The sequence below is a fragment of the Rhineura floridana genome, chromosome 9, assembly GCF_030035675.1.
Source record: "Rhineura floridana isolate rRhiFlo1 chromosome 9, rRhiFlo1.hap2, whole genome shotgun sequence".
Lineage (NCBI taxonomy): Eukaryota > Metazoa > Chordata > Lepidosauria > Squamata > Rhineuridae > Rhineura > Rhineura floridana.
In genome coordinates, this window is record NC_084488.1 from 106,351,874 (window position 1) to 106,375,332 (window position 23,459).

General features: G+C 41.1%; 1 protein-coding gene across 1 annotated transcript; it reads left to right on the forward strand.

Moving 5' to 3' along the window:
* The first annotated feature begins 1,798 nt into the window (after window positions 1-1,798).
* Window positions 1,799-18,743, forward strand: LOC133363745 (uncharacterized). The gene is made up of 11 exons (XM_061583073.1): window positions 1,799-1,851; window positions 3,879-3,952; window positions 5,213-5,242; window positions 6,805-6,864; window positions 9,262-9,297; window positions 11,098-11,133; window positions 12,483-12,521; window positions 13,579-13,614; window positions 15,890-15,916; window positions 16,477-16,503; window positions 18,039-18,743. Exons 2-10 carry the CDS (start codon window positions 3,893-3,895, stop codon window positions 16,483-16,485), a joined length of 333 nt encoding a protein of 110 aa, XP_061439057.1. The 5' UTR covers window positions 1,799-1,851; window positions 3,879-3,892; the 3' UTR covers window positions 16,486-16,503; window positions 18,039-18,743.
* The last annotated feature ends 4,716 nt before the right edge of the window (window positions 18,744-23,459 follow it).

Below are 23,459 nucleotides of genomic sequence, written 5' to 3' on the forward strand. Positions count from 1 at the left end.
CTGTCGGGAGTCATGTACTCCCAGCAGGGTCACCCATGGCGGTAAGGTCAAGGGGGAGGAACCAGACAAAGAATCCAAGAAAGTCCTCAATGGCAGAACAGGCAGAGGATAACAATGTGTGTGTTACAACGGCTGTGAAGGCAGATGAAGGCTGCAGCAGATAAAGGACTTCCAATCATCATGGTACCCATGCCATTGGATCACAGCCTTTTTCTGTCAAGATTGTGTGTTAATCATGGTGCACCGATCTCCCCACATGAAACAAACAACCACACACAGGCGTCTTCCATAACAAAAGTCCCATGGCAATTGGCAAATGGTGATGCGGGCAGGACTGTGAAATCCAGAAGCCCCTAGTCATGGTCTGGTACATCGGTGGTAGATACAGATTCAGATGGATCCATTGTTAAAGACTGTATTTCGGAAGACAATCTTACTCAGTCACGAGTGATCGCCAAGAAGAAGAGAAGAAGAAGGTATGCAACATGGGCTGCTTCCACTTCAAACTGTTGTTTTGTGGATGGCATTCAGTTACATACCGGCAAATTCAGATTGTGCAATTAAAGAGAATTTGGCACTCTTGAGCAAGAAACCTGCTCCCCCTGCCCTAAATGGGATTGTCTCTGGTGAGGAAGTGAAATGGGGAAATGCAATAGAAAGTGTGGGATGACTATTGCTTGACACAAAGTCAAATAACCTCCCTGCAAACAAATGAGATTGAATGTTCACTAACAGTGGATATCATATATATAACCTGGCTGCCATTAGCTACTGGACTAAGGTCAAGGTGCTGATTTTGGTGTATAAAGCCCTATACAGCTTGTGACCAGGATAGCAAAAAGATCGTCCCACCCCTTTTTTGCCCAGTCAGTTACTGTGCTCTGCAGGTGAGAGCTTCCTGCAGATACAATCTTATCAGGAGGTCCCTTCCACACAACTTAGGAAGCGGACCTTTAGTGTTCCGGCACTGACTCTTTGGAATTCCCTCCCCTTAAATATTAGACAGGCACCATCTGTATTTTTTTTTGGGGTGCCTACTGAAGACCTTCTTCTTTCAATAAGCCTTTTAAGTAGAGACCTTATCCCAGTCTGCATCTGTGTTGGAACTGCTTTTTAAGAGATTTTTAATTTTTTTTAAAAAAAAGATGTTTGTTGTTAAACATGTTTTTACAGATGTTTTGTTTTTAAAATGTTTTATGGATTTGTGTGTGTGTGTGTGTTTTATTGCTTGTTTGCCACCCTGGGCTCCTTTTGGTAAATAAATAAATAACTTCCCTGAAAACTTTGTGCAAACAGATCAGGATGAATGCTGAATTAACAAGCTGTATGGAAGTGATCATGGTTACAGTCCTTATTTCAAGCATTCTCATAATTGTTCTCGTAAGTATGGTAATTTGTAGATAAACAAATCTAATTACCAAGAGAGATGAACAGAAAAGATTCCAAGGAGTCTTTGAATGAAAAAATAATAAAAAAGGTAGGGCTCTGTCTCACCTTGCCTTAGTGATCAGCCTCCATTGTTACCTTCAGGCTATACGTTGGATACTTGGCGTTGACTAAAAGTACATAGTTCATCAGTTAGATGCAGTTCCTTTGACAATACCTTCTTGTCACAAGAAAGGGTTATTTAGTCCAGGGGTTTCTGCAGATAAACCACAGATACAAAACCAAAACTAATCCATTGGGTATTAATGAGCTGTGACTCATGAAGACCTGGGTTGTTTTTTAAAAAAAAATTGTTAAAGCCAAATCATTGCACCATGACTATGATATAAATACTTACTCACATAGAGTTGCTAGATCAAGCTGACTTCTTGATTCTTCTTCAGACAGTCTTGAAGCAAAGCAAAGGTAAGGCAAGTTTCCAGGCGGGGGATTAATGTTGCAAATGGGTTACTGGCAACAGGCTTTTTTCAATTTAGTGGATTTTCCCTGGAATGGGAAAATCTGGATTGGGAAAGGTGGTTAGGAAAGAATACAGGCTGGCCTTTTGATGCCAGTGACGTACTGTGGATGCTGCAAAAACTGCATGAATGAAGAGCATCAATCCCATAATAAACACCCACCGGGAAGCACCCAAAGATTCCACTGTAATTTAGAGTACCTAAACTATTTGGATGTTCTATAATTGTACTCTACAGGTAGTTACATATATTAGTTATGTCTTATCAGGGCTGGCATCAAGATTAGGCATCTTTGGGCACCTTTCAAGGCCCACACCCCTGAAGGGGGCTCTTTCCACATTCTCACTGCTATTGGTGCCTGTGGTCACCTGCCATATACAAGCATGCAACCAATGACAAGAGTGAAGGGACAGAACAGCAGCTGAAAGTAAAGCTTGTATAAATGCCCTGAAATGGTAGTTGTGTTTGTATTTTTCTGTTGCAGACAAAAACTTATTGGTATCTGATTCTTAAATCAGTCAATGCAGATCATGAAAAAAAGATTTCTATGCTGGGTTCCTCCTCCAAGGTTTTGGGTAATTATGGTCTAAAGAAGGCTCAGTTCCTTATTAACCTAGAATTACACCATCTGATCATTTGCAGCTGATACATTTTGCTCTCCACTATTCTTATAGGATTGCCAGGGCTTCGTCCTTGCAAAAATTAACTATATACAAATATAGGAAAGATGTTTCCTTTGCTAACTGGCAATTTAATAAGATTCTGCATAATGAACATCCTTGTCCCTGTGGGATCTGATACAATCGGTGTGAGTCATGTCCACTTATACCGCAATTTGAATGAAGAGTCCAGAGAGTCTAATTCTTTCTTTATTAACAATTGTATTTTTAAAAAATTATATCCCACCTTTCTTTCAAGGAACCCAAGACAGCATACATGTGGTTTCCTATCCAGACACTTACCAGACCTAGACCTGCTTAGCTTCAGCAAAGTGGTGGCCTCGTGTGCCTTCTCATGTGCCTTACCTCTTTTCTGCTTCTTAGGACCTTTATTTGTTGTCCATTGTTTATTTTTTATTTGTTTATTTTTGAAATATTTTTTTTTAAAAAAAGACCATATTCTCGGACTGTAACTGGAAGGCCCACTAAAACTCTAATACTTTTCTGTTTATGTGATGTCTTTGCAATGTTTGCTTTATTTATGGATATTCAAACAGCGCATAAGAGGAAAGAAGTGGGCACTCCTACAGGGCAGCAAATCCACTAGCCCTGCATGAGAGTCCGAGGGAGGAACTTGAGCAGCCCCTCTGATGCCAGCTAGAAACCAGTGCTAAATCAAAATGCATATCTAGTTGTCTCAATGAGTAATTCCAACAGCTGCTTCCTCCAAAATGTCTTAATGGTGCTAAAATATATTTCTTTGCTAGAAGTAACTAATTAATTTCAGTGAAATTTGTATTCAAGTAAACTGTCTATACAAAAATTGCCCTCTAAGGATGCATGGAGGGGAGAGCGAGGCTGCACACTGACCATGCCCACAATATCATCGTCCTTGCCAGCTCTGCTTGCAGACCTTCCTTCGTTAGGTAGACATTCTGAAGGGGTAAACTGCATGCAATCAGGAGTCTGCATATGTTCTGGCCAGATACACATAGGTGTCCTTTCAGACATAAAGGTCTGGGGGTGCAGCCAGTGGAGACTGGGATGCTGGGGCAGTGACAGCCCATGTGCCTTTCCTTCGCTTTCCACACATTCTTGGATAACTTCTGTACAGAGATTAATTGTGCTAACAATCCCATCTTCAGCAACCTGGAAAAGCATGACATCAATTGCTTCTCAACTATTTGAGAGGTGGCTGGACAGCCACCTTCAGGGTATGCTTTAAACTAGATTCCTGCATTGAGCAAGGCGTTGGACTCAATGGCCTTTCAGGCTCCTTCCAATTCTACTATTATATTATTCTATTTTGCTTCAGGTTCCTCTCTCACAATGAAACTGCTGATTCTTCTTTCCTGCATTCTGGGCATAACAGTTGCTGTCCCAGTCCGTGTAAGTAGCATTGAACAGAAATATGGGGCATCTGCTGGGCCATCTACAGCGTGTGTTACAGCTAGAACCCCTTCATAATATGACTCTCACACATGAACCAACATGGCAATGATTTTTTTTTAAAAAGTAACCAGATTAATTGTGGCTGCTTGCAGGCAATTGAGAAGATGGATATATATATATATTTGCAGTAGTTGATCTTTATTTTTACTGTATTTTAATGGTTTTTGCTGTGCAGTATTTATTTGTTGCTAACCTCTTTGATATTTTTTTTAAAAATGCAATAGCGGTATATAAATAAAGATACATTTCCTACACTGATTATCACTTCTGCATAAAAGGTGAAAGCATACTATGACATGTGCATTTTGCTCAGTGCACATGTAATGGGAAACCCTGACTGGCAGGCTCCCGCCTAGCCGCTTTGTCGTCACACTTGAGCTGAGTTCACAGCTGATGAGATGTGCATGGCCAAAGCTAGCATTCTCAAAATAACCAGCTCTCCAGAAACAAGTCCCAGCTAGTATGCACTTCCTTCCTTTCTTAGATTAATAATAATATTTAGGCTGCAGTCCTATGCACACTGACCTGGGAGCAAATTCCAGTGAACAAATGGGGATTGCTTTTGGGTAGACATACATATTGCATGGTAAATCATTGCCGCTTCCCTTGCCTTTTTGCCTGCCTTTGCTTTGTCTCCCCAGCCTCACCTCAGTTACTGTAGGTTCAAGCCTAAGCAAGACTGCCAAAGCTGTGCCAATATGTCTCACTGCAAAGCTGAGAATCAGGAAATCCATAGACATGGTGCCAAACCAGGGGTCTACAACCTTTTGGGGCCCAGGCACACATTTGGAAATCTAAGCAAATTTTGTGGACAGCACCTTAAAATGCATATCATGGGAGGCACAAAATGTCTGTCGAGGGGACATTTATTTTTCCTTGTCACAAAGGGGAAATAACCTCCCAAGAAACTGAGTCCCATATCCCAAACTATATATTTGCCTTCAAAAAAACCCCCAAACACCTCATTTCACAGAAAGGAAACCTGAGGTTGCTCAGAGAAACATGCCCAACAGATACACACCCTTGCAACTGGCCAGGAAATGAGGAGTATAGGGTAGACAGGACCTTTACTTGGGTTCCAGAGTGATACTTTGCTGGGAAAAAACAAAACACCTCTTAATGCCTTTCTGTGAGGTTAAAAGAGCATTCCAGATAAAAATGAACTCTAACCTGTTTTTCTTTTATTTGCTTTGACAGCGGTCAGCAAGTGGGAGTTCCAGCGGTGAGGTAAACCACCTCATTATCAATAACCTCATGTGTGCAAGAGCCTTAGTGCCATGGAAGCCGTTTAGAGAACCCATTCTGGAATATGTTTTTAGTCTCTAGAAGGTGTTTTTAAAGCGATGTGAATATGTTCACTTGTTTGTTTATTAATTTTTTTATTATCTAATATTTGTACTTCAGCTTTGAGGTCAAACTTTGCCAAGGCAGCTTGCCAAAGTCAGTAAACTTTTAAATGTCAAACAGCACAAAATTAAAAGCAAAACGAATACGTTGTTAAATAATAATAATAATAATAATAATAAATTTAATTTATGTGTCGCCTATCTGGCCAGTGGCCACTCTAGGCGACGTACATACAATAAATATGGCAGAATACAATATAAAAATACAGTGAAATATATAAATTATAAGAGCAAACAATACATAATAGGAGGCATTTAAAACAGAAGAATATTAAGCCTCCCCAGAAGTCCCGAAAGCCTGCTGAAAAAGCCAGGTCTTTAAGGCCTTGCGGAACATATTCAGGGAAGAGATGTGCCGAAGATCTTGTGGGAGGGAGTTCCAGAGGGTGGGGGCCGCCACTGAAAAGGCCTTCTCTCTAGTGCCCGCCAACCTAGCTGCTTTAAAGTTAAGCACAAAATCACTGATCAAATGCCAAGAGGAACCAATATCTGTGTAAAATCCACTTGATTTTGATCAGCCTCTGATGGTGAATGATCTTAGGTTCATATGGATGCAGATAGCCTTCCACGTAACCTGGACCCAAATTGGTCATGGCTTTAAATGGTCAAAAAAAGCACTTTCATTCAGCCTCACTGGAGCTGGTGGGAGTGGTAGTCTCAAAGACATGGAAAGCACCAGATTAGCAAAGGCTGCTTTTAGGCTAGTCTGGAAACACCCAGGCAACCAATGCAACTGGAACAGAACTGATGTTGCATGTAGGGATGCATGAAGGCATTGTTTTCCATTCTGCCCTTCATTCATTGCAGGCAGCAGTGTTTCCATTCCACTACAATTCATAACTCACCAAAACCTGTATTATTCATCTCACTGTCTGCTGTGACCAAACTCCCTAACTAAATTTAAGTAATTAATTATGTAAATTATGTTGTCATTGTGTCATTCTACCCCATTCATTTCAATGCAAAGGAAACACAATGCAAATGGGGGAGATGTAATCAATTGCATGTTGTTTGCGGACTGAAAGCAACAAGAACAGCTACTATCAATCCTATTCGCTGGGTTGATTTCCATTCTGGACATGGGACAAATAAGCGAACATTGGCAATTTCCAATCCCACTTCTGTCCTCATCAGAATTCTGACATCCCAAAAGCTTACTGGCAGCTGCATTCTGTCCCAGCTGAGATTTCTGAAACATAGCACCACATAGAGAGCATTACAGTAATCTAGTTCAGATATGACCAAGTTGTGTTCAAGCCATTTCCACCACACTTGCAGTGTTACATCTGTCTTCACCTTTTACATCTGCACAATTCTCAAATTGTTCTACTCATCCCAGTTCATTCATAAGCACAAGCATGATGTTCTTTGCTATTTCCACAGCATTTTCAGGTTCCTCCTCAGCTACTACCACTGCCAAACCAACCTCAGCTACCCCCACAGGTAATACTAGCATGACATTAAAAGAGGGGAGTGACTTGAAGGTGTGTGTTTATGGCAAGTATTGACTTAATTTCTTCAATGACCCATTTACTGAAATGAACAGCTATGCTCCTGCATGCATGGGTGCCTCACTTCCTGAACGGGAAGAGATCAAAGGTGGTGAGTTGCTGCAGAATGTTTTGTGATGACATACAGCCTCATTTATAGGCCATTTTAAAGATATTGTCAGAGTGGGTTTGGGTATTACCTGGGACCAACAAGCGATAGCGTGTAAGTAACATCTTAATTAGGGGCCCTTCGGACTGCTGTTTCATTGTGGGTATATTCTGCAACATGTTCTTGACACAGTAATGGTGCATTAGTGGTGGATTTCTTCTGCTTTTAGTTTGTTCTGTGATGCTTCTCCATTGCTACGAAATTATTGCTGTGGGGAGGGACCACCGTGCAACAAAAGCCAGACAAAAATAAACCAGAACATGTATGATATAAAAAGTTATCGGGTTTCAGTGGGAAGTTATAGGATGTGCACTGATTGGAAATGAAGCAGTGTAACTGCCCCAAACCTTTTGCAGAGAGTACTGAAATAGTATTGAAAGCTGGTTCATGTATAACCACCCGCATAGCATCAGAGACTAAATGACGAATACACAATAAAAAGGATGTTTGGGCCTTAGTAACTCCACATGTTTTCCTAGGTTTATATATTATATTCATTTCTATATTTAACTTATTTACATAGGACCAATTAAACAACATCAAGGCAGTTCACAATGCAATAACATGGCATCCAAGCATGGCATATTTTAAAACTCATATTTTTTAGTATGGGCTTTATCTTTGATGTCCTGTCATGTGTCATTTCAGTTTTGAAAGTTCTAAGCTATAGTTATTAATATTATATTATGGTTTTAACTATGGCTGTATACACACCATGCATTTAAAGAACATGGAAAGCACATAACTTCCCTCAAAGAATCCTGGGAACTGCGTTAAGGGTCCTGAGAATTGTAGCTCTGTGAGGGGTAAACTACAGTTCCCAAGATTCTTTCTTTGGAAGTCATGTGCTTTAAATGTGTGGTGTGTATGCAGCCTTAGCAAAACTATGGGTGGGATATTAATCCTTAAAATAATGAATGACAGAAAATGTCCCTCTATGACATGGGGCCATGAATGAGCTAAGTGTGCTTCTAGAATTTGTGTATGCAGTGTGGTATAGTGGCTAAGATGTTGGACTACGACCTGGGAGACCAGGGTTCGAATCCCCATATGGCCATGAAGCTCACTGGGTGACCTTGGGCCAGTCACTGCCTCTCAGCCTCATGAAAACCCTATTCATAGGGTCGCCATAAGTCGGAATCAACTTGAAGGCAGTACATACATACATACATACCTGTGGCCATTTGGGATTCACCTAGAGCATGGAAAGTGTTTATGAATGTCACTTAGGCATCCTCTTTTTGGTATTTCTGGTGCTGCCTTCATGGAATTATAGTACAGAAGACCATTTTGTGGAACTTGCAGCCCCCACAAAAATGAGCAGAGCCAATGTTGCTAGTCCTTCAACTGGAGCGAAGACAGGATTAGGGATGGGCGAGAATATCAATTCACTTCTCATTTAAAGCTGAATTTATCAAATTCTCACTTTCTGAAACAATATGAGGACTGAAATACAGTCATCCTTTGAAATTCGCACTTATTCCAATTTTGTGATGCAGTTTCCCAACCAATGTTTACAAAAATGCACATATTAGGGGAAAGTATGCATAAAAATGAATATATGAGTGAAAATAACATGCAAAAAAGCATTCTATGACAAAAAATGGCATACATTAGTCAAAACTGCCTACAAAAATGTGTTTATTAGGAGAAATTCACACTAAAATGCTGGAGAATTTTCATTAACGTTTTTTTTTTTTAATTGCAAATTGCTGCAGAAATGTGGAGAACTGAATTTAAGATCAGGAAAAATGAGAAACTGAGGGAACCGAAACTGATAGATCATTCCACCCTTACTTAGGATTGAGCTGTAAGCACCCTAAAATCCTTATGGCATTGCTACCACTAGATGGCACTATAGTGTTGAGCAACTATAGCTTCCAATCAGAATCATCATTTTCTTCCCCAAACTCGGTCTACTCTGTGCAGTAGTATTATACCACAGAAGAGTAACATTTCATGTGGCTGACCGTTTTGTTGAGGGCATGCCTAAGTAACAGGAATGTAATAATTACAACTGTAATCATAAGACACATCACTCTTGAGTGCCTCCATTAGCCAACACTTTTGTGGGGACAGGGACATTTAATGAAGGGGATATGAGTAACAAGGTCATTAAAGATGATTAGGTGAATGTATTAGTAGTAGTACCATTGTTTCAGGGTCTTGTTCTTTTTACAGGTGATACCTTTCTATGTTGCCTATGATCCAGCTCAGGTAACCTTTTAATCTCTATGTCTGAGAGAATCCTAGCAGAGAAAGAAAAGCAAGAATGTGATCTGTAGGTCACATGCACACCAGACATTTATTCCACTTTAAACAGCCATGGCTTCCCCCAAAGAATCCTGGGAAGTGCAGTTTGTGAAGGGTGCTGAGAGTTGCTAGGAGATGTCCTGTTCCCCTCACAGAGAGCTACAATTCCCAGAATGGTCTGTTAAACCAGTCTGGCCACTGGAGCTCTGTGAGGGGAATAGGAGTCTCCTAATAACAGTCAGCACCCTTCACAAACTACACTTCCCAGGATTCTTTGGGAGAAGCCATGGTTGTTTAAAGTGGAAAAAAATGTCTGGTGTGTATGTGGCTGTAGAGGCTTAGGAGGAAAATGTTTATTTTATTTATTATTTTATTTATATCCTGTCCTTCCTCCCAGCAGGAGTCTAGGTGGGATGTTCTCTTATCCATATCTATGCCTGAGTTCATATAGCTCCATGGTGGAGGGATGATCTCATCCTCCCTGTAGATGTCAATCAAACCAGGGCTCCCACCTATTTTTCACCTGCATCATACAGAAATTGGCTATCAGCATTCAGTGTCCTGATGTTTGGCTAGACACCCAGTGCCCAAAAATGGCTGTAGAAAGGTGCAGATGGGTTAGGCAGTCCCCCCCCTTCCCCATCCTGCTTTGTCCAGCCCCCCTCTGAAATTACTTGACTCGTCTTTAGCACAATTCATGTTTATGCTGCTGATTTCTGGAGAGAAGTAGGCAGATTGGTTAGTGCTGTGTTTTTTCTTCTCTGTTCCCAGCTTCTGCAGGCTCTTGGCTCATCCAGGGCTTGGGCTCATGCTGGTCCTGGGTCCGCACCATACATTTAAAGCACTCTTAGATCTCTTTTAATAGTCATGGCTTCCCTCAAAGAATCCTGGGAACTATAGTTTGTTAAGAGTCTCCTATCAATTCTCTGCTCCCCAACAAACTACAGTGCCCAGGATCCTTTGTGGGAAACCATGGCTGTTAAAGTTGAATAAGAGTGCTTTAAATGTATGATGTGAACGTGAGAGTGACAGAACTATACTAGTGTGAGCCTTGAGGGAGTCAGGACCAAAGAAGATGCAACACTAATGCGTGACTTGGAATGAAACAAGGTGACTTTCAATTTACAAAAGCTTCCTTTATGTGTTGCCCAGACCATTTTTTTTTGACACAGGCAACCAGGCTGTTAGGGATGATAGCTCAGACAGAGTGCATGGTTTGGATGCAGAAAGTCCTTGGTTTAGCCTCTGGCATTTCCAGTTATTTCTTAACTGTTACTCTGGAGAATTGCTGCCAGTCATAGTAGACCAGGAGTAGCCAACATGGCACTCTCCAGATATTATTGAACTACAATTCCCATCAGCCCTGGTCTCCATGGCCAGTGGGATCTGCAGTCCAGCAACATCTGAAGAGCACCACATTGGCTATGCCTGGAGTACACAGTGCTGGGATGGATAGAAAACAGTCTGATCTAGTTAATATAGGGCAGTTTTCTATGTTTCAGAGGCCTTAAGCTCCCAATCTAGCAATTGCATTTACGAAAACATCGCCTATTTGCAGTCCTTGCGATAGATATGGGTCTTTACTAGGTAGTAGCTGAAGGTCAGCTGCTGGCCATGAGAACCTATCTATGGGTTAATAATTAAGTAGAGCCAATACTAATTTACTATGCCATAAGGAGACAACCTGAATAATGTAATTCACCAGAATGAGAGATATTGAACCAAAACCAACTATCTTCCTTATTTTCTTCTTTTTTTTCTTAGGGCTTGCTACCTTTCCCCCCCAATCTTCCAAGTCCGGTAATTGCAAAATTCTACTTGCTTTCTATATCGCCACTCCATCACTACTTTGACATTTTGCTCAGGCTTTCATAAGCAACATATAACGTACAGTTCACTCGTGGGATTGCCTGACCCCATATGTGCCCACTCAGCCGCTTCAGTCGGAAGAACTGGCACTGGTACAGGTGCCACATAATACTTATTCCAAACTTGTAAAGAATTATTTTAGTGTGGCAGCACCTATACTTTAGAACCCCCTGCCTTTTGGCATCAGGTAGGCATCTCCTCTGTATTCTTTTCAGTGCCTGCTTAAAACATTTATGTTTCAGCAAGCCTATCCAGACACATAGATGTTGATGTGTTTTAATATTTTTTTAGTTTATTGCCTTGTTTCTGAATTCAGGTTTTCTGTGCTAGAGCCAGTGTGGTGTAGTGGTTAAGGTGTTGGACCACGACCTGGGAGACCAGGATTCGAATCCCCATATAGCCACAAAGCTCACTGGGTGACCTTGGGCCAGTCACTGCCTCTCAGCCTCATGAAAACCCTATTCATAGGGTCGCATAAGTCGGAATCAACTTGAAGGCAGTACATTTACATTTTTTATGGTTAGTGCCTGGACTGAGTAAGAAATGAGTAAAAATCATCCCCTGCCATCTCACCAGATCCCAAGGTTTCATCTGTCTGCATCACAAAAGGTTACATTTTTGAACATCTGCTCCCAGCTTCACCAACCTGGTTCTCTCCATTCAGATGTCCTGGACTCCTACTAGCACCAGCTTGCATAAGAAGATAAGAAGAGCCTGCTGGATCAGGCCAGTGGCCCATCTAGTCCAGCATCCTGTTCTCACAGTGGCCAACCAGGTGCCTAGGGAAAGTCCACAAGTAGGACCTGAGTGCAAGAACACTCTCCCTTCCTGAGGCTTCCGGCAACTGGTTTTCAGAAGCATACTGCCTCTGACTAGGGTGGCACAGCACAGCCATCATGGCTAGTAGCCATTGATAGCCCTGTCCTCCAAGAATTTGTCTAATCTTCTTTTAAAGCCATCCAAACTGGTGGCCATTATTGTGTCTTGTGGGAGCAAATTCCATAGTTTAACTATGCGCTGAGTAAAGAAGTACTTCCTTTTGTCTGTCCTGAATCTTCCAACATTCAACTTCTTTGAATGTCCCCAAGTTCTAGTATTATGAGAGAGGGAGAAGAACTTTTCTCTATCCACTCTCTCAATGCCATGCATAATGGTTGTCCTGGCTGTAATCCGGAACATATGGAGGGCATCAGGCTGGCAAAGGCTAGAATGCAATGCAACTCCATAAAAAAGTTCATGCATAATATATTATACGATTGAATGGAGTCCCTTCTCTTTAGGTGAATCCTGTATCTCCAGCTCCTGGTGGCCCAGTTCTGGTAAGACAATTGTCAATGCTTTTTTAAAATCATTGCTTCCAGATTGTAGCAGGACAGATGAGGGGCATATCTACACTGCAAACATGTATTGGTTTTAGTTCAACTATTATAAAACCATCTGCAAGTGTAGTTGGTTCCCATGTGCAGGAATTAGATGTAGTTTGTTCCAAATGGGTTTACACTCTCCCTAAAAGTGCAGATATATAGCAAGGCGTACTCCTGGATTCAGCATTGTCGCTAGGATGCTCAATGGCCTCGGTGACACTGAGGGCCTTTGACCAGCTTTTGATGGTCTGCCAGCTGCAATTGTTCCTGGACAGAGAGAGAGTCTTGCCACAGTGATCCATGCTCTGGTTACCTCCTGATTGTAATATCTAATGAGTTGTATGTGGGGCTGTCCTTGAGGATGACCTGAAGACTTCCATTAGTGCAAAATGCAGCTGCTGGATTAGGAATTGGTTCAACCACAGAAATATTGCACCAATTTGTCACCAGGGTTGAGGAGGCTCTGAATACCAAGGCCCCATACTTTAAAATATCTATATTCTATATCTCAAGGGGGAAATCATAAAAGGTTTAATTTACAAGCCAGAAGAGGCAAGCAAAATCATAAAAGGGGGGAAAGATTACAAATTTTAACTCTGCTTCAAATTCCAAAGAACTCTAAAAGGCTCCCATTCTTCTTCAGATTTATCGACATTCAGTCATTCTTGTCACAGATACATACACCAACTAGTAATGTTGTTCCATTTTGCAAGATCCCAGAGTTTTATGCACCAACGACATAGGCTTTTTGTCATGTGTAATGGGGCAGAACAGAATTAAGAAAGCCTACTGATCATGTCTTACTCAAGGCTTCAGAAAACCTGCAGCCCGCTCTGGCACAAATTGTGCCCACATGTAGCACACATCACATATATTGTGGGCTGCAGAAAGGCCTCGTGGTCCCCTACCATATTCTGCTAAATGTGGGAATGTTCACAAAGTGGCCCTGCAACTGACCTCTACTATTAGAATTAAGTGTACTGGTTTTTTTTTTGCCTCGTTCTGTCTCTAGTTCCCATTTCCTGGATTTCCTGGATTTCCTGCTCCTGTAAGTTAATTGTTCTTATATATTTCCATTACCAGAGACCCAAGGGCAAACTCAAACCCTATAATGGCTATCTGAGGCTCCATCTGCACTATACATTTAAAGCAGTATCATACCACTTTTAACAGTTATGGGTTCCCCCAAAGCATCCTGGGAACTGTAGCAGTGCTGAATATTGTTAGGAGACCCCTATTCCTCTTACAGAGCTACAACTCCCAGAGTTCCCTGGGAAGAGGGATTGATTGTTAAACCACTTTGGGAATTGTTTGTGTATGTGTGTGTGTGTGTGTTTGTGTGTATAACATATCTATATATGGAATTTATATCTGTATGTTTTACATTTAGCGAGTATGATATTTTTTAAAGACAAAATGTTAAGGTGAAGTCAGAAATGAGCAATGAAAACTTTAGAAATGAGAACACACAACCTTGTGCATATGCACACATATGGAGTGGCTACATGTATTTCTTATATTTATATAGTTGCCCCATAACAAGAGTTGTCTGGGCAGTTCACAAAGCAAACAGCAGGAACATTAAAATACAATATAAAACAAATGCTAACAAATACATGAAAACAAAAGTGCAATTAAATCACAGTTTTAAATGCTATTTGAAACTAAAATGGTTTAAAAGGCCTGGGTGAACAGAAAGAGATTCAGCTTGGGCTGAAAACATCATGAAGGCTATTCCATAACCAGGGTGCCAGTACCAAAAAAAGGCTCTCTTCTTGTAAGTGACCTGCCTTAGGTACATCTGCACTATACATTTAAAGCACAATGATACCACTTTAAGAGTCATGGCTTCCCCCCATCCTGGGAACTATGGTTTGTTAAGGATGCTGAGAGTTGTTAGGAGACTCCTATTCCCCTCACAGAGCTACAGTTCTCAGAGTTGCTTAACAATCAATGTGTCTTCCCAGGGAACTCTGGGAATTGTAGCTCTGTAAGAGGAATAGGGGTCTCCTAACAACTCTCAACACCTTCAACAAACTACAGTCCTCAGGATTGTTTGGGAGAAGCCATGACCTTTTAAAGTGGTATGAAGTGGTGCTTCTTTAAATGTATACTGCAGATGAGGCCTGATTGTATGAGTGGGATTGGACTATTATCATGGAAAATGAAAGATATCCAACAAGAGGGAATGAGAGTGGGAAAGGGGAGAGGATTAAGCTGTAGAGCAGGAGCCCCCAAGCTTTGGGGCCCCATAGGCACATTTGGAATTCTGAAAAGGTGTTGTGGATATCATCAAAAATGGCTTCCATGGGGCAAGGCCAGTTAGACCAGTTAGAACTGGTATATCAAAAGTGGATCATTATGAATCTGCATGCTTTTTAAGACATATAATTTCATTATTAGCCACATTTAACGTATTAATGATCTCAAGAAAAAATGATAAACAAATATTTAATTTAAAAAACAAAAGGCAAACAAAATCTTAAATGGGAGATTTGCCATTATAATGCTCTGTTTAGAATGCCAAAACACTCTAAAAGATTCCCATTCTTCAGATTTATTGGCATACAATCTTGTCTCAGATATAGGCATACCCCGTTTTAACGTATGCAATGGAACCAGAGAGTATACTTTAAGCGAAAATAACCTTTAAGTGAAGCAATTGTCTTCACTTGTACTGCACACAATCACCACTAGATGGCAGCGGCATCATGCCAATAAAGTATACGTTATTGCGAAGCGTGCGAACGTTAAGCAGGGTATGGAGACGAATGGAGCATGTACGTTATAGCGAGGCAATGTTAAGCAGGGCAACGTTAAGCGGGGTATGTCTGTATACACCAAACACAGTGTTGAAAGATCCTAGAGTCCAATATACCAAAGGCGTAGCTTTCTTTTTGTTATGTGTAGAGGGGCAAAATGGAATTAAGAAGGCCCACTGATGTCTCTTTTACCCATGAACTCAGAAAACCTGGAGCCAGCTCTGGTGTAAAGTGTGGGTGCATCACACCTTATGTTGTAGGTAGGGGGCAGGGATGGGCAACCTGTGACCCTCCAGATGTTTTTCGACTGCAGGTGCCACCACCCTGACCTTTGGACATGCTGGCTGGGGCTGATGGGAGTTGGAGTCCATCAACATCTGGTGGTCACAGTCTCACCATCCCTGCTAAAAGGGAAAGGAGTTCATACTCCCGTCACACACCTACCATTACCTTGTTCCACTCCTTGTGGGAATCCAGCCATAACGTCCATGGAACTCTATTGGCAGACCTCTAGTACAGGAGTTCAAAGCACCGATATTTCTTCTTCCTGTCTCTCTCTAGGTTCCTTATCCTGGAAATCCTGTTGCTGTAAGTTAAATTGTTCTTTTATACATCATTTTCCCCTAGCCAAAGATCTGAAACCAAACTCAGGCCCTATGATGATTATCTGACTGTACGAGTAGGGGACATGAATATTTTATCTATGAGACTTTTATATATGGGGAATGAAAGATAGCCAGCAAGAACAGGGGGAATGAGAATTGGACACAAAAGTTCCGAGATTCAATCTCTGGCATATCCAGGTAAGGGCTGGGAAAGACTTCTGTCTGAAACCCTGGCGTGTTGGTGTCAGTCAGCGTTTGGACATGGGAACCTGTGGCCCTCCAGATGTCATTGGACTCAGATGCCCATCAGGCCTGTATGGCCAAAGGTTAGGGATGATGGGAACAGCGTCACATAAGGAGGGTCATGGGCTACCCACCCCTTGTGCAGTCAAAACTGAGCTAGGTGAGCCAAAGTATGGAATGATCTCTTACCTTGTTCCACTCCTTGTGGGAATCCAGCCATAACGTCCATGGAACTCTATTGGCAGACCTCTAGTACAGGAGTTCAAAGCACCGATATTTCTTCTTCCTTTCTCTCTCTAGGTTCCTTAACCTGGAAATCCTGTTGCTGTAAGTTAAATTGTTCTTTTATACATCATTTTCCCCTAGCCAAAGATCTGAAACCAAACTCAGGCCCTATGATGATTATCTGACTGTATGAGTAGGGGACTTGAATATTTTATGTATGAGACTTTTATATTTGGGGAATGAAAGATAGCCAGCAAGAACAGGGGGAATGAGAATTGGACACAAAAGTTCCGAGATTCAATCTCTGGCATATCCAGGTAAGGACTGGGAAAGACTTCTGTCTGAAACCCTGGCAAGTTGGTGTCAGTCAGCATTTGGACATGGGAACCTGTGGCCCTCCAGATGTCATTGGACTCAGATGCCCATCAGGCCTGTATGGCCAAAGGTTAGGGATGATGGGAACAGCGTCACATAAGGAGGGTCATGGGCTACCCACCCCTTGTGCAGTCAAAACTGAGCTAGCTTTATGAAATGTTTACTATCCACAAGCCATGGCACATGGTTTATATTGTTTGATACTAGTATAGCCAAAGCTGTGAAGCAACCTGTATAGTGTTCCATGTTAAATTATGCTCCAAATTCCCTCAAATGTTTCATTTATTGAGGACACATGCCAATGAATGTTTAAAAGCGCTCAAAGATGCAATCTTATTCACGTTTACTTGGGAGCAGATTTCATTGAATCTTACCAAGTAAACATGCATAGGACTGAGCTGTATTTTCCATCATTTTCAATTAGAGGCAGTTAAACACATGCTTACCTCTCTCAACTGAAACCGTTGGGATTTTTAAGGACATACTTTGGTCAAATCACACCCTTAGATAGCAAATATTATCTGTTATCTTTTCGGCGCCTATTGAAGACCCTCTTTCAACAAGCCTTTTAAGTTGAGACCTTATCCCAGTCTGCTTCTGTGTTGGAATTGCTTTTTAATATGCTTTTAAACCTTTTTAAAAAACACAATATGTTTAACCTTTAAAAAAAATGTCTTCAAAGCTTTTTCTAAAAAAGTTTTTAAAGTTGTTTTGTGTTAATGTATTTTAATGTCTGTTTTTATGATGTTTTAAAGTGTTTTTAGTGCTTTTGTTTGCCATCCTGGGCTCCTGCTGGGAGGAAGGGCAGGATATAAATCAAATAAATAAATATCCAGGAGCTCCTTCTGAGAGGAAGGGCAAGATATAAAATCAATTAATAGTAATAATAATAAATAAATATGTTACACAATGTGACAAGTGACACACAAGCTCATAGCACCCTGTCACAGGAACACATGTTAAATCAGACAATTGGCCCATTAAGCTCAATATTATCTTCACTGACCAGCAGTGGGATTTTCAGATAGGCTTCCCCACACCCCAGCCCTACCAAGGACCTTCTGCACACAAAGTGTATGCTCTACCACTCCCCTATGGCCCTTTCCCTATTATCACTGTCGCATGGAGTCAATAGACTAGTGACACAGAGCAGATTGATGTGATGCTCCTAGCAAAAAAAAAAAATGCCCATCATTGTCTTTCTTGTTAAACACAGTTGCAAGATATGCATTCAGCTGCAAATCTGATCTTGTGTTCTAAAGGTGACAGCAAGATCCTGAGAGATGTCCTCCCACCCTGCTTTTAATTTCTCTGCTGCAGTCTTCAAACCACATGTTCATGTACCTGGAATGGAAGTTGTTTACTCCAAATGACTATAAGCAACAGTAATTTCTTTCTTTGACAACATTACACATCCACCATCTTGCGAAGAATTGTTTCCACCTGTAAAAGTGTCAGTTTCAAAACTAAGTAATGCTTATATTAAATTTGGCATTGACACTTCCATTTTAAAATGTTGGAACTTTAAAAAACTAGACCACCCTTGTATTAACTATGGATATAATTTCATTAACACCAAAGAAAAAAGTGTTATAATGCTGTATTGTATAACATGTAGATAGAAATGCATAAATTTTGGTTTATTGATCTGACTCAGCCATTGAAATGTCTTGCTTAACAAATTTTAATTGAATAGGTTTGACAAACTATGTTCGCCATGCTTTAGTTCCATTCCATCCAATGGGACAAGTTCGTCATGACTAACTGAAGCCCCACTGATTTCAATGGAACTGAAGTGTAACTAATGCAGTCTGGACCCAACCCTGTGCCTTTTATGTTTCTTGCTGGAAAGCAGGGTTTTTTTTCCTTTAAAAGATCTCATAAATAAAGAATACAAATAAGTATATCATATTTATGTTTATGCATCTGTTACTATTAAAATGATATTAGCACTAATGCTCATGTTTGCCTCCCCCCTTTCCAATGTGAAGCAGAACTAATGTATTGCCATTTTTCACTTACGCCTTGATACTTTTGTTCCCCCTTCAGTAGCTTCTGACAAAGGTTAACCACAATGCTGGTCTAGTTTGCACATAGCACTAAGCCACAGTTTGCTTAACAAATCACAAGAGAACCACGAGTTATCCCACAATTGATCAAACAAACAATGGCTTGTTCCTCCAGACTTTGGCCTCTTTTTCAGCTTCTCTTGCCTCATATGATCTGGGATGGCCAAACAAACTATGGTTAAGGAAGGGTGCTCAGTTTGTACCTAGCACCAAGCCATAATTAAAACAAACCAAGGGTCATATGCCGATAACAAAGCATGGCTTCATATTTTAGTTTGCTGGCATTGAACAAACCATAGTGAAGCAGTCGAGCAAGGTTCATACATAACACTAAGCCATGGCTTAATAAAACAAAGTTTGATAAACCATAGCATAATGTGCAAACCAGACTATTGTATTATATCAGTATTTCCCAAGTATTTGATAGCTGGAAAATAGTTTTTGTTCTGGAACAAAATTGGGAGTCCATTTCACACTCAAAAAGATATATACCAGCTCTCAGAAAAATGGGCACACATTCTCTTTACAATGGCAAGATGGTTCAATGAATATTGTCTCCCAGCATTTGCCCTCCCATCTATCCAGTAAGGTAGGACTCAGAGATGGCAGCACACTTCCTGGCAATGGTGCTTCTCAGCCTGTCAGACCAAAACAAAATCAGGTGACATACACAGAAGGCAAGACATGCCACAATCAGTGACCTCAGTGTACGTTACTCAGAAGAGAACAGTTAGAGAAAAAAATCACTTTGTGTGTGTTTTAGAAAATATCTGCAGGTTGACATAACAGCAGGGTACATAATGAACAGCCATCAGTGAAATTTCCAGGATAGCTTCGAAGGACAGTGACCTTCAGGCATGCCATGAAACCCATATTCTATTACAAACATCACTGATGATCTACCAGGATAGATTTTAGGGTTTTCGTGGGGAAGGTTTTTATGATTTCCAGCATAACAATGTACAAATAAATATGCCAACAAGCAGGTGTCCAAATATTACTTAAATTTCTCTGTCATTCCCCAATTTCCCATAATCAAGAATGTGTAAAACGTGGACAGAAGTTGAAAAAAATCTTATCTTCTCTCAAATCATCTAACACAGGGATGAGGAACATGTGGTCCTCTAAATGTTGTTGGATTACAACTTCCATCACCCCTGCCCATTGGCCAGGCTGACTGGGGCTGATAAGAGTTGTAGTACAAAACATGTGGAGGCCGCTGGTGCATCATCCCTGTTCTGACATCATGAGGACAGGTGCCACCACTAAACAAGGTAAGTGGCACACTTACTCACCAGTTTCATCATGGTAGTTGACTGCTTCTGTCTCCATCCAAGCATTGTCTGTGTTACGAGGATCATCCACATAACTCTTATATACCTGGAAAGCCAAGATACAATGTGACATAGGTCATGATTACCATTTGGACTGTCCCCTGCTTAACGGGATCTTAAGAGGCTAATCATATATGAGTGTTAGTCAACTAAGGCTGCAATCCAATACCTGTCTAATCAGAAGGAAGCTCCATTGGGTTCAATGGGACGTAATCTCAGGTATGTATGTATTGCATTGCTAAATAAGTCAATTAAATCTGCACACATTTTCATATCACACAAATGGTTTTTAAATGATGCATGCATGAGTCACACCAGTATCATCTTAAAGCAAGCAGAATGCTGCTTCAGATGTGCTTGTCAATGAAAGCTTTTGTAAGTACTTTTCTTTAAAAAGCACTAAAAATAAAACTAGTCAGCTGATGGTTTTAATTGGTCTATTAAATGTTGTCATCCTACCTGCTACTGAAAGCTTATTACTAAGAAGCTATTACCATTCTCCATGTAATTGAAAAGAGTTTCATTGACCTTTAAGTGTAATATTTAATGGGCTCACCAAATTGTTACAGAAGAGAAGTCACTCACCACAAGGAGATCTTGACTGAACACCCTGTTCAGTTGTTTCTCCAGCTCTTTCTTCTCAACCTCATTTTTCTGTAAGGAGTCCAAGGCCTCCACACTAAATTCTCTTTTTAGCGCAGCTGGCAATTTTCCCCTGGGTCTACTATTCCCTTAAAGAAAAGAATGTAACCTGTTACATTTTCTTTCAGATAATGTATATTTTACCCTGTGGGGCTAATTGCAACTTTGTAGGAGAGGGGGATTATCACTGGAAAACAACACGGGGGGGGGAGGCAGAGATCATATTAAATATGATATAATGGCAAATGATATTTTTAAAATTAAGATGATATTTGAAAACTTAAAAACAGAGGGAGATCAGATGGCAGATCTGTTGACATCATGTCTGTTGCACCCCTACTTACAGCATAATATATCATGTAAGAATTAATAGCCAGCTGCTGATTTTTATATTAGTTTCTCGGGATATATAATAGTCTTTCAAATGCTTAGCAAGAAAGTAAACTGTGGAACACAAGAGCACACGCACACACACTTTGGAAGTGCAGCACATTTTTCTCTTAAGCCAATTCTGTCAATGTTCTCCTTTCACAGCTGGAATGGCCCACTCCCCACAATCCTTCCTTTTGATTGCAATGAACTGCAATATGTTTTTGCCAGATACTGCGTGGGCTATTTAATTGCCACTGCTCTCTCCCTTCCTCCTGCAAGGAGTAACGGGGGGGGGGGAGAGAGAAGATAGTTCCACAGTTTAGCTCAAGACTTTCAGGAAAATTCAGCAATGAAAACAGGCAGAAGTAATCTGTGATTGCTTCAAATGTAAAGTCAAAACATGGCTATGAGCCCAATGTCTGCATATCTCTATGCCACCTATGCAGTACTAAGCTACAAGCTAAGCCATATAAGCAAATATAAGCAAATGTAAATGATTTCAGCACATTTTACACACATTTTAAGCCAATATCTAGGCTGGCCCATTACACTGTAATCCTGCCACCCAATCCTCCAAACTACCTGCCATATTTTTCACTCTGTATGTAAATCTTTTCCATTCGTTCTTGTGCTCTGTCGGCTTGTTCATGTCATCTGTGCTTCTCCATAATATCCATTTAAGAATGTAACACAAGAACATAAGATCAGGCCAGTGGTCTGTCTAGTCCAGCATCTTGTTCTCACAGTGCCCAATGGGAAGCCTGCAAGCAGGACCTGAGTGCAAGAGTACTCCCCCCCCTTCACGGTTTCCAGCAATATGATTTACCATCATGTGTCCATGCCTTGGCATGAGTTTGTGTGCCAACAACTCTCAGGAAAAGCTTGTGTGTTCTGCAGATGTGTGGTGAAATGGAGCATATGTTGGGGTGCCCTGTTTGGGATGACTGTCTGCAGGGAAAGGAGAAGGTGTCTTAAATGGGGTGTGTTAGGCATTTTGTGTTTTTGTGGGTATATTTCAGTATGTGTGCATATGATGTTTATCCTATGGAGCTCTGCACTGATGTGTGCCTTGTGCTTTCCATTAAAGCTCTTTTGTTTTAGCACAGCCTGGCACCTTGGCTTGGATACTAGTACCCACTCCTGTGTCACACTCCATCCTTGCCCAGTTGGGACCTATATGTTGCAATGATGCAGAACAGACTTCTTGTTGTCGTTGGACTGATGAAAGGTAGGGATCACTTAGTTAAAAAGTTGTATTTAAAGCTTAGGATGGGTAGCCTTCTTATTAGCAGATGTTTTCACAACAAACTAGCAAATGATAAGGATTCAACTTTCATGTCTTACATTTTATAGCCTATATTGCACATATTCCAAAACTGGGGGGGGGGAGAGGAGAAGAGAAACCATACTTCCAACATGCTGGGCAGGCCAGAGGAGGAGGAAAGTGAGTGGAAGCTGCAGACACTTTAAAGCAAAGGTTGCTGCTACTTTGCTCTGGAGATGACTCTCCCATCTCTGGTTGCTTGGTTGGGAGCTGCAGTCTGCCAAGGCACGGAGCTCAGTGCGCAAGTGCGTGCACACACACACACACACACTGGGAAGGATGTTTACTCCCTGTGGAGTATTGCTAAAGCTAAGAGAGAAGGGATGGGGACTTTTTTGTCAGTTTCATTGTTTCCTATCAATTGCAAACCTCTCCAGCTAGAGCCTCTGAGTGTAATTGACATGAAACTGATTAGAGGCAAACAGAACTCCCATGTGCTTTTCCCATCAGCGAATTGGGTTGATACAGATTTAAAGGCATAGTAGCTCCCTCTCTGCGGCTTGGCACCTGCCCAGAAAATCCAGGCCACCTAATGGGTTAAGCAGGTACCAGGTAGCAGGGTATAATCCGGGTAAAATCCAGCTAACCGAGCAATATGACAACCCTAATTTTAATCATGTTTTTCAATTTTTATATCACAGGGTCAATTTATATATCACCACCCCCAAACTAAAATCTATTGCTGTTTTTATGTGATTAAATTGTGTTGGTTTATAACCGGGCAGAAGAACCCTTACACTTATATTTGTTCGGGTACTTTATAGATACATGAATATAATTCTACCTTGAAATTTTCATACAGGATACCAGGGCAACAGGGGAGAAGGGCAAAAGATCTTGCAATTTAAATAGTTGTGAAGACATGTCAGCAGGTTTAGCTGCTCTTGTGCGTCCATGAAAAGCTGCATCTGCCAGATTTTCCTCTCCCTTGCAACTATTAAG

Coding starts and splice junctions, on each gene's coding strand:
- LOC133363745 (XM_061583073.1), top strand. CDS start 3,893: ATGAAACTGCTGATTCTTCTTTCCTGCATTCTGGGCATAACAGTTGCT. Junction 6,865..9,261: donor AACCTCAGCTACCCCCACAG/GTAATACTAGCA, acceptor TTCTTTTTACAG/GTGATACCTTTCTATGTTGC. Junction 13,615..15,889: donor TTCCTGGATTTCCTGCTCCT/GTAAGTTAATTG, acceptor GTCTCTCTCTAG/GTTCCTTATCCTGGAAATCC.